The sequence below is a fragment of the Chelon labrosus genome, assembly GCF_963514085.1.
Source record: "Chelon labrosus genome assembly, chromosome: 7".
Lineage (NCBI taxonomy): Eukaryota > Metazoa > Chordata > Actinopteri > Mugiliformes > Mugilidae > Chelon > Chelon labrosus.
Window position 1 is genome coordinate 18,439,311 of NC_140343.1, and position 17,174 is coordinate 18,456,484.

General features: G+C 42.2%; 2 protein-coding genes across 2 annotated transcripts; both read right to left on the bottom strand.

Moving 5' to 3' along the window:
- Nucleotides 1-952: 952 nt before the first annotated feature.
- On the bottom strand, nucleotides 953-4,978 carry caiap (CARD- and ANK-containing Inflammasome Adaptor Protein). Its single transcript, XM_084549032.1, has 4 exons — nucleotides 3,481-4,978; nucleotides 3,161-3,344; nucleotides 2,161-2,383; nucleotides 953-2,084 (listed from the first exon to the last, which is right to left on the bottom strand). The coding sequence occupies exons 1-4, from the start codon at nucleotides 4,658-4,660 to the stop codon at nucleotides 1,335-1,337; spliced, it is 2,337 nt and encodes a 778-aa protein (XP_084405158.1). The 5' UTR covers nucleotides 4,661-4,978; the 3' UTR covers nucleotides 953-1,334.
- A 2,553-nt stretch (nucleotides 4,979-7,531) lies between these two features.
- jun (Jun proto-oncogene, AP-1 transcription factor subunit) lies at nucleotides 7,532-9,661 on the bottom strand. Its single transcript, XM_084549067.1, has one exon. It carries the CDS (start codon nucleotides 9,249-9,251, stop codon nucleotides 8,271-8,273), a length of 981 nt encoding a protein of 326 aa, XP_084405193.1. The 5' UTR covers nucleotides 9,252-9,661; the 3' UTR covers nucleotides 7,532-8,270.
- Nucleotides 9,662-17,174: the final 7,513 nt, after the last annotated feature.

Consider the following 17,174-nt stretch of genomic DNA (forward strand, 5'->3'; position numbering starts at 1 on the left):
ATGGTTTCTTTAGCTAGCTTTCTCTTCAGCATTCTTTCAGTTTCATCAGAAAATGATGTGACTCCTTTGACATTACAGCTTATTGCGTGTACAAATCTGCAGGTCATATCAGGTGTGAAATTCCCGGTTTAGAGGTATGAGTGGGCATCTAACTTCAGTGAAAACAGTAACTCAGTCTTTCTATTACGTTTTCCGTTGTTTCTGAGTTTTGTAAAAGTGTGAGTGCGTGTGTTACTTTCAACGAAAACAATAAGGTTTGTTCCAGTTACTACCCCACTGACATCTGTGACATTTGGCACATTTTCAGAAAAGGTTAACGGCTGCTCTTTAGTCAAACTGCCCAGACACATTGGCACCTTCACAGAGAGGGATGCGTACAGCACCATGAGACAATTGTTAAACTCAGCAATGACAAACACGCAACGGTCAGAGTTGTGATCGATGAGAACAAAAAGTACTGCCCCACAGTTTTGATCTATTCTTAACTGACATTTGCAATTACATTTATTTAACAGTGGTCTGAATGTCCAGAACTACTCAACGATGAAGCTGGGCTAGTTCGGGTTATGCAGAAATTATGGGGACAGTAAGGGACAGTAAGTAAACGTAAGTAAACCAACGAAGATCTGAGAGACCAGCAGTCATTTTAAATTGCTCTCAGCTATGCAAGGTGGACATTTAGTTTTCTTTTATTAACTTCCTTTGTTGCAGATTACAGTGAAAAGAGCCTGCCACATGATAAATGTGGTGAAGAAAATCTACGGCCAATGTAGTGATTCTACATTGGCCGTAGATTTTCTTTCTTTGTCAATTCTGTTCTTCATCTGTTATATATAGCATTGAATACAGCACTTTTCTGGTTCAAATACAATGGAAAAAGTGAACCATGTGCATGGCGTAACGTTTTTCATAAAATATGCAAAGAACTAGCCTCTTCTCACCTTAGTCACAACTGTGCTTTTAGCTAAACATGGGAAACATAATAAGAATGATTATTATTAATAATAATAATGTTGATCAGATTACAGGCTTTCCATCTTAGTGCCTGTGTTAAAGTGTCATCCAGTAGTTGCTGAGCTATTTCAGCATGGACACATGTTTTGCCAATAGACAAAGCTTAAAATTAACCAACTAAAATAATAATTTTGTTTGAAAATGTGTACAGAACTGTGATTCTTTTCTTCAGGATAAACACTCTAATCATATTCTCGTGGCCTTTTCACAGAGTTAATGCAGGGTCTGAGACGTGACTTTATCTTTGACTTGACTTCCTGAGCATGTGGTGGATCATTCACGCTGATGTTCGGTGATTTGATTTGTCGACCTCGCTTCCTCTATTTGATGAGAAACATCTTTCTCTTGAGTAACGTTGCAATGTTCTCGTGCTCTGCCGTGTCTTCACTCTCTGCTACCTGCAGCGGCGTCTTCCCCACATTATTTGTAGCCTGCAGATTCACCTTATTCCTCCGTCCTATGTGCCCAGCTGGGCCCCAGTTTACAAGCCTCTTCACTGTCTCCTGGTGTCCACCGCGTGCAGCGCAGTGGAGAGGTGTGTCTTTACTGTGATCTGTAGAGTTGACCTTTGCCCCGGCCTCCAGGAGCAGTGCAGTCACCCTCTCATGGCCCTTCTCTGCTGCAACATGAAGAGGTGTTTTCCTCCATGCATTCCTGTCTTCAACCCCCTTGTTGTTGAGTGACTTCAGAAGCGCTGAAGCCACACTGGCATGCCCACTGGCTGCTGCATAGTGTAGAGGCGTGGAGCTGTCCATATCTCTAATTCCTCCTTTTGCCTTGTGGGACAACAATAAGGTCACTGCCTCAACTTTTCCCTCCATGGCAGCCAGATGGAGGGGAGTCTTTTTCTCAATATCAGTGGTGTTTGGGTTGGCTTTGGCTGACAGTAGCAAGTCTACAACATGGTTTTCTCCTTGCCCCAAGCATGCCCAATGCAAGGCCGTCCTCCCCAGCTTGTCTTTCACTCTGGGATCTGCCTTGGCTTGAAGAAGCTGGATTGCTGTGTCTGTGTGACCCTGCTGACTGGCTATATGCAGAGGTGTTAGTCCATCCTGGTTTACTGCATTTACCTAAAGAAATTACACAAAACTCTCAGTCTCCATAATCTGACCATAAAACAAACACCTATCAACAAGTGTCAATTACCTGTGCTCCAGCGTTAAGCAATAGATCAGCTAGGTCAGGCCTTTTACACTGGGCTGCCAGGTGGAGAGGGGTCTGGCCTTTAGCTCCAGTGATATCGGGGTCCAGTCCTTTTTCAAGCAGCGTCTGCACTATGGGTACACTGCCACCGTGAACAGCCAGGTGCAATGCAGAGGAGAGGTCAGACAACGAAGATTCCAGTTTGGCCTGTTTTTCTATGAGCGCTCTGAAATAATAATAATAATAAAAAAAATGCCTCTATTTAAAATGTAACATCAGTTTAACTACAGCAAAGATAAGAGAGAGGACTGAAGGATAGTGTGTAGTGTGAACTGTGGACACACATAGAACAGAAAAGATCAGTAACTCAAGAAAGAACAACAGCAACAAAGTGCACTTTAGCACAAAATAAAAATTAAATTGGAAGATGTGTGTGGCTGTTATACCAAATCTTTATTTGAGTGCATGTGTTGTTTGTGTTAAATATTCAGAACAGTCTTCTTATCAGTGACACACTTTTTTCTATTTCAAAACCTGGTGCTTACATTACCCACAATGCAACTCAACCACAGACAGTTTGCTTGGCCATGTGTTGGGCGATTGTCGCCTCGAGTATCGAGAAGAGAACAGGAGATGGCTCACTTTTTTCGATGTCAAACTTGCAGTCTTCACATCTGACCAATGCTGACTCAAGTGACACCACTTGAATTAATTTATCAGACTTTGTTTGCAATGATTTATCCCGACCTTAAGCAGGGTCTGTAATGGTAGCACAGGATTCAAATTATACTGCATCATTTCTACAGTACTCTTTCACAAGAGAATAATATTTCTGATATTTTCTTTTTTCTAATCAGTTTTATGCTTTGTCTAAGAGTAGTGGGAGAGATTTTTACAGAAAGAGAAAAGGGAAACCACTTTGTGGAATTGCTCTTTTTTTCCACTTATCTCTATCTGATTGAGTACGTTTTATCAGCCCTGAATCATTTTCAGAGAACTTCACCTGAAGACTTCTGCGTGTCCCAGCTCAGCCGCCAACAGGAGAGGAGTGTATCCTTGTTTGTCACAGATGTTCACATTTGCCCCGTTGTCTATCAGAGCGGTCACCACTCCATCACGGTTCTGCCTGACGGCTGAGAAGAGAGCAGAGCCTAGAGCTTCTTCGCTCAGAAGTCCTCTGGCATTAGCTGTGGTTTCAACAAAATTTACTATGAGCTTGGATGTTTGCTGCTTTCTTGGTTTACAGTCAACATTTAAATGATTAATTCAACATGTTATTAATAATAATAATAATAATAATAATAATAATAATGAACTACTCACCAAGGAGCAGCTGGAGAATTGTTTCATGATGGAGATTAATGGCTTCATTTATGACCTCATAGTCACCTTTAGCTCCTGCGTCTAGAAGAACAGCCACTGTTTTGTAATTGTTCTTCTTGACAGCATTAAACAAAGCTGTCTTTTTATGATTGTTTACGGCATCAACGGCGGCCCCGTTCTGCAGCAGCACCTCGGCCAGCCTGCAGTCATCTTCTGTAGCTGCCATGTGGAGAAACGTGTCCTGTGTGTGGCTCTCAGACTGCTTGGCCTCCTCCTTCACCAGGACTTTTACACAATCCAGGTGCTCATTTACCGCTGCCAGGTGAACGGGAGTTTTGCTTTGCAGATCCAGAGTGTGGATGGGGGCCCCAGCCTTTATGAGGGTTTTGACTATCTCAGTGTGACCCCTGCTGGCTGCTCTGTGAAGAGCTGTGTGACCGTTGTTATCCTGCAGGTCCAGTCTGGCTCCTTTACGGATCAAGAGCTCAACAATGGATAAATGCCCGTGCTCTGCAGCTGCATGTAACAGTGTCTCCTCGGAGAAACTGGTGGTGTTAAAATCAGTGTCTTCTGACAGCTCCTCCAGTAATACTAGTTCACCATTTGTAGCACTCATGTGAATTATTTTTTTTTCTCCTTTATTTGGTGTTGGTTCATCCTCAGATTTTTCAAGCGCCATCGTGCCTCTCTCTTCTTTTTCAAGTCTAGACCTCTTAGTTTCTTTAATGGCATGTAAACTGTGAATCTTCTGTGTTACAATTCGATTTGTTGTTTTCTCTACACCCTCCTGGTCCCTCTCCAGCAAATAGCCAATCAGCTGTCTCCTTGTGTCTCGAAAACGTTCGCTCACACTCCCCGCATAGGTCTTTATTCGCTGATAAAGGTCAGGTTCTGCCAGCATGAGACACGGATGGAAGAATTTCCGACATGCTCTTTCGCCCCTGGCCTCCAGGAAGTCCAGGACCCTGGAGTTCCGATCTTTGCGCGTCCTGATGGTCAAGACGATGGATCTCTTCGATGCTGTCATGACTCCCTCTGTGACAAGCAGATCCAGCAGATCTTCTGTGTGTGAGATTCCATAAACCAGATCCCTTCTCTTTGTCCTGATTACATCCACTGCGTAAGGATTCATATAGTTTGATGCTGCTTGGGCATCAAACCCCTTGAGTGCACTGAACATTCTCAAGCCTTCACACTCAGCAAGTCATTGTTATGACTTGTGGCTCTGTGTTTGTGTGTTTTATGCCGTATTGCTAAGTGAAATACATCACCCTAGCAACGACTGGCCATACAGAGCTGGCAAGCTAAACATGCCCTATGTGAGATTATGTGATCGGATTATGTGAACATTGTTAGCTTTCATTGTATGCAGCAGCAGCCACACGTTGTTATCATAGTTGAAACACACGGTTTCAACTGTGCTTCATTAGTTGATTAGTTACGTTCTGAGTTTCCATTATTTTTTTTGAAAAATAATGACAACATTAACAGTAACGGCATGTTTAAATGTTTCATTGAGAGAGAGAGAGGGTGGGTACAAAACTACTGCACTATCTGGATCACATTATTGTGGTCCCCATTTGAATAACTCGTAGCCATAAATGTCAAAATCTGGTTTTTCAGTCAGTGATGGAAGAAGTTTACCAATGATTTTCTGTACTGTAATGTACATGTACAGAAAATGCTCAGTACACACTCTAAATTTACTCTACTGCTCCTTATGCAGCAGAATGGCTGCTGTCAGAGTTAGACTATCATAAAGAAAACTGATTTATTAAAAAAAAATTATAAATACATTGTAGTTTAACAGATACAGTAGTTAGAGGCCTGTGTATAATAGCCTACAATGTATCACTTTAGGAATAGCTGTCAAAAACGTCTCTAGTAGAGTAAAATAAACAGTATTGTAATGTAATGTTTACGATGTAAACTGAATAAAAAGTAGCATAAACATGAAGAGCATACGACTTCAACTGCAGTGCTTGATGGTTGATTTACATGTAAAATTTCTGACTGCACGCTACTTCGCATAGCAACAGTGTTTTATTGCCGCCGCAGTCTTTACATTGATTTGCCTTTCAAAGTACCACTTTGGATAACTTCTCACGGCTCACGGTATTATGCAGAGATTACACACAGTCGACTCACTTCCAGTAACACACGCCTCCTCCGCGGTGACGTCGACCTTCCGAGCGTTCCCTCTCCTTATATGGCAGCGAAGGACGCCTCCTTCCGGGATGATGTCACTTTGCTCCAAATTTGAGAAATCAGAGCGGATTAATGGAGGAATCAGTTCTCCCATAGCAATTAAACATCTCTCTTTGGACACAACAGACGATTATGCCTCACAAAGACCATTAACTTGAATGTATCTAGTAAGATAGTGGTCATTTAAAATAGAAACTGTGGCATTAACTGCATTTATGCCTTAATAATGTTGTCATTAAAAAAAAAAAATGTGTTGCGTATGCTTCCGCAGTTAAACAATTGTTCAGGCTAATTGTTAAAATAACATCTCTGTATTAATTTAAGCACAGAGCAACAACTGATAAGCCATAAACACTTTGAAGAAGAAATATTACATGTCATCTTTTAGGTAACTCTAGCTCGGTCTGTGTCGCCCTCTAGTGGCTCATTTGAAACAGCACACGTGATTTGTGAAGTCTGATGGCAACAACTTTTTCATAACCTGTGTGCCTCAACTGACCTGCCTGGGCACATGCACCTGCTGTCTGGTTTGATAGTTTTGTAGAGTTTTTCTCATTTCAAGTAGTTCCAAAATTAGCAAGTCTATATGTACACCGATCAGACATAACATTATGATCACCTGCCTAATATTGTGTCAGTTCCCCTTGTGCCTCCAAAACATCTGACCCATCAGAGAATGGACATGGGTCTTCTGAGGGTGTCCTGTGGTGTCTAGCAACACAATGTTGTTAGTGGGGGCCTTTGGGTCCTATAGGTTGAGGGGAGGGACCTCTGTGGATCATCCCACAGATACTTGATCAGGCCTCCAAATTCTAGTGAACACATGAAACCTTGTGTTGTTTTCATGTTTGTTGAGTTGTTCATAAACCGTTTTTGTATGTGTGTCTGTGTCAGTTTTGTATTGTCAGAAGATGGTCAATATTATTTACTTCACCTGTCAGTGGTTTTAATGTTGTGGCTGATCAGTGTGTATGATAAATATAAATGGGCCTAATTTTATCTCAAATTGGTCACAAGCTAAAATATTTGACTATGTTGTAAAAAAACATTTTATAAGCATCATAAAATGGTTGCTATAGTAGCAGTAGTAGGCCTGTCAATACTTTTGAAATGGTTTCCTATCGTGTATTTTGATTCTTGGTGATGGAGCAATTTGTTAGGGTTGTATTATTGTTTGTTCCCTTTTTACGATGACCAGAGAACATAATTATGGAAAAACACTTCCACAGAATCACAGTAAGGTACTTTTAAATTTTATTGCACTGATATTGTGCCACGTATCTGTTTATCTGCACAGGACTGGATACTCTCTTTGAATGTGTTTTGACATGCTGGGGCTTTCTTATTTACAAAAAGACAGGAAGTGATGTTGACTAACTGAATGGTGCAATGGCACTGAAGACATCCTGTGATTGTCCTGATATTATGTACCAAATCAGTCACACCTTATACTATGTGTCTTCAGCTGAGATTTATTTCTCACTTTAAACTGTTGTAACTCAGAGTTACAGTCACATAGTGCCACAGGCTTCTACTCTGTGCAATAAGAGGTTTTGTGTAATAGTTATACTCTTCTGTTAGACATGTGTGTTCTGAGACTTATCTGAAACCCCAATTTGCAGAATTGGCCTCCATCAATAGTAAGCGAGCCTGGTCTGTCAGCTGAAACACAATCACTTACCCTGGATCAATAAAAGCACTAATGGAATTTACCTCCAGGTACTCAGAACTAGCAGCTCTTGCAACATGTTGCAACATGTTTTATTGTTTGAGTTCCTAACGTGGCACACCCACTTTTTTTTTTTTTTCTGTCACAAGAACACAGAGGCAACATTGCTTCATTTTATCTGGTTTATTTTCTTAAATATTGATTAGTTTCTGAAGTGCTCAGAAAACAACAACATAATAAAAAATTATACAGTATTCTTATTACAAATGGTAAACATAAGTACTCCAAGTTGATCTTATATACACATAACAATGAGTGAAACCCCATTAAACAACTTTAGAAAAAAACAAGTAGATCTTGAAGCTTTTCTAACTTAACTTCTTATAATTAAGAAAAAAAATGTTCTTTGTAATGTAACTCAGAAGTCAGGCAGCATTTGTTACAACTTTTCAGCCGTTTAGAGTTGACCAACACGCCCAAATATGAGGCCTTCATGGCTACAGCAAGAAAAGTCTCTATTGCAGGTTCTTAAAACCTCTAATACTGAACTTCTTTGATGGTCATGATAAGGTCCATGCAGAGCTGGGTGTAAATCAAGAAAACTTCAGTCCTGTCCAGTTCTGTAAGAAACAAAAAAAACAGCACGAAACAGAAACAGAAAGGTATCCTGCTTGTTGCCATGTCCCCTCCGGTTCACGGCTATTGTCACTGTCCCGAGCCCATCTCTTGGACGCGCCACCGGGAAGCGCGTGGCACTAAGGAACTTCAGTGCGGCCCCCGGTCCTGCCAGTGTCGCGCCAAATCATCCCGAATCCCGCCACGAATTCAGGAGACACAGCCGTTCACGATCACAGGAAGCGTCCGATTCTTTCAACCACAGTCTGTTCTCTCTCCGCCGCCGCTGACACACACCTCAGAAGGTCTGGAGTTGCTGCGTTAACATGAGCTGGCACCCGCTGTTAACGTGGTTCATCACCTTCTGCTTTAGCTGGGCCACCTGCTCTCGCAGCATGTTGGCCGTGGACGCCAGCTCGGAGTTTTGGGACTTGAGGTTCTTCACCTTGTCCTCCAGCCTTGAGATCCGCTCCAGCTTCCTCTTCCGGCATTTGGAGGCAGCGATGCGGTTCCTCATCCGCTTTCTCTCTGCCTTGATGCGCTCCTGACTCTCCATGTCAATTGGGGAGAGAGGAGGCGTCTCCCCCGGCATCTCAGGCACGGTTTGGGGCTCTTCTTTGAGCGTCGCGATCCGGGAAAGCTGGCCGGAGGGCTGGCCGTAGATGGGGAGCTGAGGCGGGGCAGCGGAGAAGGACATAGTTGGAGCTGAGGTGGTGTAATTGGGTGCAGAGACGGTGCTGATAGCCGGGTTGAAAGTGTTCAAGTCCTCATAAACTGGCGAGTCGGAGCGCATGGTGGCGTTGTTGTTGTAAACGGTGGCACCGGCAACAGATGACACCGGCGGCAGGGCCGTGTTGACGCTGGTCTGTGGCGCGGAGGTGACACTCACACTGGCCGGGGCAGGCATGTGCTGGTGGTGCAGCTCGGCCAGCGCTCGGACGAACCCCTCCGCGAAGCCCTCCTGCTCGTCGGTGACGTTCTTGGGGCAGATGAACTGGGTCGGGGTCGGTGTGGTGGTGATGAGTCCGTTGCTGGACTGGATGATGAGCCGCTCCAGCTCCGGGGAGGCCAGCTTCAGCAGACCGACATCGGGGGAGGTGAGGATGTCGCTGGCTTTGGCGCGGAGGTGAGGTTTCAGAGAGCCCGTCGGGTCGGTGAGGTTCAGTGTCATGTTGTGTTTCAGCGTTTTGTGGTTGCTGTATCCGTAGCCGGGGTTGTCGTGCTGGGAGAAAGCGTTGAGTGAGTCGTCATAGAAAGTAGTTTCCATCTTGGTATACATAGAAGAGAACCAAAAACAAGTGTAGCTACAAAGTCTTCTAAAAAAAACTCTTCGTCCCCCCTTCTCGTCTTCCTGGTTACTGAGGAAAACACTGGTTTCCAAACGTCCTCTCTGTGCGTAAAAACTTCCAAACTTTGAGTGCGCACCCTCTTGACACAGGAATCTCAGGAATCAGGACTTACTTCGTTCACCCAGCGATGGTCGATTGTTCAGTGGTGAGCTGTAACAGTTCACAAAGCTTTTGTGAAGTATCCGGACTTGTATTGAGTCCGTGAATGAACAGCGCCGTGTGGCTCTAACTTGTCCTAGTCAGACGGCAGCAGTGTCTTCGATGTTCGCCCTGCCTCTGTGTGTATATACTCTGAGCTGAGCAGCGTGGAGTCAAACCTTATCTGCTGCCGCTGCCTCTCTAAAAATAACCATGATGTCATGACGGGGCTCTCCCATTGGCTGGAGGGCGTGTCTCGAGGCGGGGCTCCCTCCGTCGATAAGGCGCGTTGCCTAGAGACGACCAGCCAGAAGATTCTTAGTCTCGCGGTGCATTGTGGGATGAGGTAATGCTGAGCGGAGCGGAGAGACATGAGCGTAAGCGCGGTGCATTGTGGGATGACGTATTGTTTTTGAATATCTGGTTACCCGCTTTACTGTCAGTGGCGGGACAGCCAGTGTGTTCAGGACTACAGCTCCAGTGAAGCATGTCTCTTCTGATTGTTATTTTGTTGTGGAGCAACCGCGATATACAACTATATTCTGTTAACATTTTTTATTTACTACACTTTTTTTTTTTTATTTGTGTAGACTTTTTTGTCTCATAGAAGTCTTTCACTTAACCTGAAGAAACCCAGTGAAGTACAAAATAATTCTCTCTAATAGGCCCACAGAATGAAAATTGTATATTTTATTCTATTCTGTTTATTTATTCTATCATTCATCCTAAGCATTTAGAAGTTTCTCTAATTTCAAAATAATGTTTTATAACAGGCACATCAAACCAAAATGATATTCTATTCTATTCTATTCAGCATTTAAATCTCACCTCTAATTTGCCTTAAACTGGAGAAATCTGAGCACAAACTTAGAAGTGAAACTAATGAAAACCTTTATGTGAAAACAAATCACACAGTATATTTTTCTGTGCATAAGTGCAGTACCGATGGAAAATCTTCATGGCATTTAACTTTGCGGTCTGAGGATATCATGGTGGTCTCTGGTTGGTGGGCCTATATAATTTTGTTTTATACAAACACACACACACACACACACACTCCCTGTATTTAGCTGTGACTGTACTGAGTACATGCTGAGGGAGTTCAAATTTGACACCTGGGCAGGTTAATATAAACACAGACATATTTAGCTAGAAATGCATTCAAGCTCAGTTAATTATCTGAAATGTAGTGCAGTTACTCAGTCATGTTCACCAACTACTCCCACCTATTAGTCATTAAGAGACATGTTTTTCAGATTTCATTACATCTGTAAAGCCATATTTAAGACCTTTTACTTCTGCTACATCTACAAATTGTTAATGATAGTTCTACAAATCTCTGTTCATCCTCCTAAAGAGCAAGTACATTTCCTATTATCCATGTCAGAATTTGTAATTAGTGTACTGCAGTCCATTGTCCCCTGGCCCTTGGTCAGAAATCACTGCTGGTTTAATGGCAGGAGGTGAACTAGTGTGTCTTACGTGTTCCCCTCTAGTCCCCCACGCTCCCACTGTCTGGGTCATCTTCTGCCCTGCCAGCTTTACCGTCCACTCTCCCCAACACATCCAGTCTAAATATGTCCCCCTTGTGTGACAAGTAAATCAGTCCCCTGGCGCTGTCTGGCTCAGAGAGGCACCTAAGGAGGATGAACCAGATCATAAAACACAGCTACAGTCTGACTTTTTATGGCTGCTAATGTTGCCTTTATGTACTGTTGTATGTGTTGAACTGTAGCAATCAATAAAGTCAGATATAATCTGATCTAACTGGTTGACTTAACTGATCTTATGCAGTTTCTTTTATGATTTAAACACATGAGAGAATACTGCTTTGATTTGTGGTCACGGCACACATTAGGCAAAGGTTACGGCGAGCCTTGTATCGCATGTAGTTTTTCTAATTCTTTCAGTTGTTTTGTCAGAGTTTTATAAAAGTCACTTTGGGGTAGAAAAAAGAGGTAGCAGAAGCACGAGTTGTTTAGTTGCTTGTTTATACAGAATGTTCCGCCAGCATCGTCGGAAATATTTATCGTCTTTGGCATATTCGTCTATTTGTGGCTTATTTTCGACTAAATTAAAGCACATGGAAGAATCTTTGGTGGTCTGGTGCTCACCACCTGACAGCAGGGATCCACTTGTATGGCTTCACCCACTGTCCCAAATAGACGAATGTAGTTAACGCAAAACATATGATGTCATTTAATGCTATTATCCCATTTAAATTAAAGCTCAAATCGCATGGCAAAGTCAGACCTTGGTAAATTATGTTTTATATACTTTCAAATAGTGTTTAATACAGAACCTCTAAATGTTTCAATATGACTGGAGCACTGGGTCTGCTTTTCTTCCCTGGTCGCCATGCGTAAAGTTATAAAGGGATAGCCACAGCATGGTCGTTTGCCAAAGTCATTTTCTGTTTTGGAATGTATGGGAAAATTAGCATGGAAGAACCCTGCTGTTTAACTGAGTTCTCACCATGAGTGTAGGATATCCCGCTGCTGCCTGGTTCAGGGCCTGGACCTCTGGTCATCTGTGGTCATACAGTACTAACTCAGTATGGTCCTCAAATGTGGCAGGAGAATCCGAGGTACCCACAATAATAAAAAAAAACTATGAGGTTTGAAAAGTGACAACAAATACTGGTGATGACTAACTTTTTTTTTGTGGTCACATTGTCGCAAAAAAATGATTCACTCAGCTCTGAATTGGCAGATGATATTCAGCTGAATTTTTCTGATTCACTGCCAGTAGTTTGTGAATAGGTCTGATTACTAGAACTAATCAGTGACTCAGGGTTGAGATTGAATTATTTGTGGTCTGATGTCCCTGACAAGCAAAGAGCATTGTGGTAAGCAGTGGCGAAATATGAAACTTACTTAAGTACCGACTCAAGTCCTGTACTAAAGTTGAAATTTGAGTATTTCCATTTTATCCATAGGGAATATATTACTTTGTACTCCATTATATTTACTACAGTTGAACCATAATATAAAAAAATATATAATAGTTTAAAAAATAATAATTAACATTTAACATTTGCTCTTTAAACTATCCAGCAAAGTGTGATGTAGTTCGATTAGCACTACTTTCACCAGATGTAAACATTATATAAACGTTGAATAGTAGTATGCCACACTTACATGGGAATTTTAACAAGCGTCACAATCTTGATTTCACATGAGCAGTCATCTTGTTTTCATTTCTACACAACACAAAGAGACTGACACAGTTTCCTGTTGCTGCATCTCTAGCTTATTTTCAAGATAGAGAATCAGTGCAGTCACATAAACACGTATTTTTGAGCGTTTTCCTGCTCAGCTGCATCCTGATGTGTGATAGTAGTCTAGTCACGGCCTTTTCTCCCAATGACTAACCTTTTCTTCTCATTTTCACTTCCTCTTTCCCTTTTCTTTCACCTCTTTCACTCCCTCCATTCTGATGTTACCTCTGGACTGGATCCCAAATGTCCTCCTCTAATATCCCTCCCACACACACTTTTGCCTTTCTCTTATCTTCTTTCTCCTCCTCTCTCTTGCTGTCCCTCTCATCTTACTCCTATCAGCGGTCATGCAGGCAGCAGGATTTCCCCTGTGATGGAAACAGGCTGGGGCCTGATTGTATTGTTTCAGCCGTTCTTTTTGGTAAAATCTGCTCTCTCTGTTTGTGTTGGTGTCAGTAATTTAAATAGTACACTTGCCAAATCCCTGAACAGTACAAAGCCAAAGTGTAAAACCACTGACATATAAAAAAGAAGAAAAAAAAAATCTCCTTACGTCAAACTTTCATCCCTCGAGGTTTGCAGGGTGAGTGAGAGACAAGGAGACACACTTGAGGCTTTCAAGACACTTCACATTCACAATGGCCTTAGCCTGTGAGAACAATTGTTGTTTCAGCTGTTATGTGAAGGAAAAAAACACCCAGCTGTGTGTATGTGTGTGCTTCAGACTGTAAGCAAGCTCGCAGACTGAACTATGTACATGTGCAGATGTCTGGGTCTGCCTTTGTTGTGAAAGTGTCTATGTGTTTGTCGCTGTGAGTGTCAGCTAATCCACTAGAATTGAAATTGCCTTTTGATTTAAAGAATGTATTAAATATTGAGGCAGCTATAACCCCTGAACACATTTTGAAAAGTGCTTGAAAACAGTTAACAAGCAATTTTGAAAAGTGAGATACAAGTAATTGAGGAATACATTTGAAATCAACAGATGCAAGGAACACATCGATGTCTGAAATACCTTTGTAAAACTAAATGATAAATGACTGAAAAAACTGGCAGCCTGTCCAGGTTGTAACTCTCCTCGCGCCCAATGATAGCTGGGATGAGCTCCAAACCCCCTAAGACCCTATAAGGATAAGCGGAAATAGATAACGGATGGATGGAAGTTTGCCATTGAGATCACAGCTGAAAAATTTGCAAGGGCGTATTTTAACCCAAACTATGATCTTTTCCCTAACCAAACCAAGTAGCTATGTTGCTAAACTTAACCAAAAGGAACTGAATAGAACAAAAATACTATTACAAATGCTTAAAAAAACACTATAAGCAATGAGTCAACACGGTTTATAAATCATAAGTCAAGAGTGACTTTTGATTTCACACCCCAAAGTGAACATCCCTCATGTGACCCATTTATCCACCCCAACCTCCTCCCTTTGTTACACTGTACAGTATTCTGCCTCATCTGCCTCAACTTTCCAATACCTTCCTGCTACAAAGTTTGCTTTCTGCCAGAAAACCTCTCAGGTAGATGGCCTTGAAGGGAGATGTCTCCCACTACCAAAAGTAATGGTAGAGTTAGCTAACATTAATGAATACTTATTAAATTAGCTAAGAATAATGGCTACTGCAAATGGTTAAAATAACTCTCTCAGTGTAATGGATGAGTGGTAGAGACAGTTAGATAAAATTAATGAATACATGGTAAAAAAAAAAAAAAAGAAAAAAAAAAGGTATCTAGTCCAAAGTAGACAGTGAATAAATGGTTAAAACAGCTTTTTCAAGACTTCAAATTAACGAAACATAATAAAAATAATAAAAAATACTATTACATCTATTATTTGTAGATTATATATTTGAATTAAATAAACACATTTAGAGAAATAGATATGCACAACTTCTTAAAAGAAGGTTTTAGGGTTTAAATTGACACAAGGTTAGAAATTACTGGAATAGAGCCGGGGACTTGGGATGAACAGAGATTTGACAGGATCATTATCCTGTTGTTGAATAGCCTCCAGGATTTAAAGAGGAACATCCTGCACAGTCCAATAACCATTTCAAATTCTACAGGTTATTTTATCTTTTATTTTTTTCTGTTATGCCTCACGTCTTTTCATCTTTTGTCGTGTTCTTTATCCTTGACCACATCTTTCACTCTCCTCTATTACCTTTGCACCATCTTGTCTGAATTATGTGCGGTACACCCGCACACATGCAGAGCCATCTTCACACACACCCACTTACACATTAATAAGACACCGCGGCAGCCACTTTTATAATGAAAAAGGAAAAGCTGCAGCTAAATGACAAATGTCCCTCTTTCCCTTCTGGATTTACGGCACGGTGTAAAGGAAGGAATCGTTGTGTTTGCTTATTACACACACTCGGACACACTCACACTGAATCTCCCTGAGTGATGTCTCTTTGTTCCGCCCTTCACCAAGTGTAGAATGAGTGTTTGATGCTTGACTCTGACAGGGTTTTTTTTTTTTTTTTTTTTCAGGCACTGTTTTAATTAATTTGCTCATAAAATCAACCATGATTCCCAGCAGCCTCTCTGGCACCCTCAGCAGCAAAGGACTTTATTAGGTTTGCCAATTAATCGTCACTAACTACCTAGACTAATCACGTCTTAGATTTATTGGTCAGAATCATATAGAATATCGATTCGCTCTGCCTCGTTTTGACCCTTTCAGCGCACCGTAACTCACCCGCTAGCGTACGGTGACATCATTGGGTGAGGGTGGGCACGCCGCAGGTTCTCTGACTTTACTTTTTCCTTTTTTAAGCTACAGATGCTCCTTTATCACGGCTAAAGCGAGAGAAACAGCCTCAGTTAAAGGGCTACACAGACTGTGATTTGTATGTTGGTGGGGGTGCTTGTCCTCATTCGTTTTTTATTTGTTGTCTCAGAGTAATTTAATCTATGAGAGTGAGTCTGGGCCTCATTATGTAAATTAAATAACCTCATCTAAAAAGACAGGCAGAGTGAGTCACAGCAGGACTCTCTCTCTCTCTCTGTCTCAAACACACACACACACACACACACACACACACACACACACATATGGAAGGTTAACGTAAAAGGCCTTGTTGACACTGCATAGTAGGTTGTGTGCAAATGTTCAGTGTATGTGTGTGTGTGTGTGTGTGTGTGTGTGTGTGTGTGTGTGTGTTTGCGCTTATATGCTCTGGGACCTGCGTGAGTCCTCAGCTGGCTCTGTTCTGCCCGTAACAGGGAGGTGAGTGTGTGAGTGTGTCACCAGGGAGAATGATCGATAGCTATTAAAACCCACCAGAGCCCCAGTCCAGATGGAGGACTATTTGTGTGTGTCCGTGTCCACATGTGTGTCCGTGCGCGTGTGTCTGTTCAGCCACGATCAGGCACCGTGTTTGTACAGGTGGGACACTATAAGGCAGCACTGCTAACCTGTTCCACTCCATTTACCGCTGCAAGCTAGGAAATCTTACCAACCGCACAACGTGTGTGTGTGTGTTTCTGTTTTAGTATGTCTCAAGCAGCATTTGTGTGTTTTTGTTGTTTGTGTGCACAAGTGTGACTGGGAGGTTGTCAGCGTGTGTTTGGACTTGTTGGTTATTCTAGCCTGGCTTTTCAGAGGCAATAAAAAAGTAAAGAGAAGGAGGGAGGGAGGGAGGGAGGGAGGGAGAAGGAGAGTGACAGGACTGAGCGATTGTTTTAAGTCGAGCTGCAGTTTCAGTCCGCGAGTGAGAGAAAGAGAAGGAGAGAGGCTGAAAGAAGGAAGATTGGAAATGTGTTCTTCTGCAATTACTGAAGAGGAGAGAACCTAGATACAGGCTGGTCAGAACAGCTGAGATAAACACAGCGTGATTCAGGGTGTGGTGAAGATTTAGCTTAAATTATATCAAGGCTTGGCTGGACACATGATCCATATAAGTGAAGATGATCTGGCAGAATGCAGTCGTATGAAAGGAGAGACGTGCAACAATAAAAACAGACTCCTCTCTCTTCTGTCTTCTTCTCTCCCTCTCTCTATCTTCCACGCATGCATGCGAGCCAACACATGAACACGCTCAAGCACACGGAGATCATCCTCTCGACTCTCCTCCGAAGCAGCTATGAAACCTGATCACAGATCAATACTGAGTGGTGTTATGGTGGTGGGGGAGGGGGCTCAGGCGTTGATGGTTGTCTGGCTGTTGAACGAAGGATTTTATACCATTTTATACTGAACTGTAACTGTAGCTCCATAGAAAATCTGATTGGCATATGAGCGTGCGTTCAAAGGCCTAAGTTTCTTTGAAGGCAAGCTCATGTAACTTTTGGTAAACATCAATACACCCATGTGACAGTTAGAGTAAATGATAGATCATTGTGTAGCAGTACGCAGGCAGCTTAATTCCTTAATGTAACTCACACCTAACACCTTACGCCTAAAGTTTGCTTATGTTACCATCAATAAGCTGCTTGTCCGACCAAAGTGAGGCTGTACTGGCAAAACCCCTGAGTGCATTA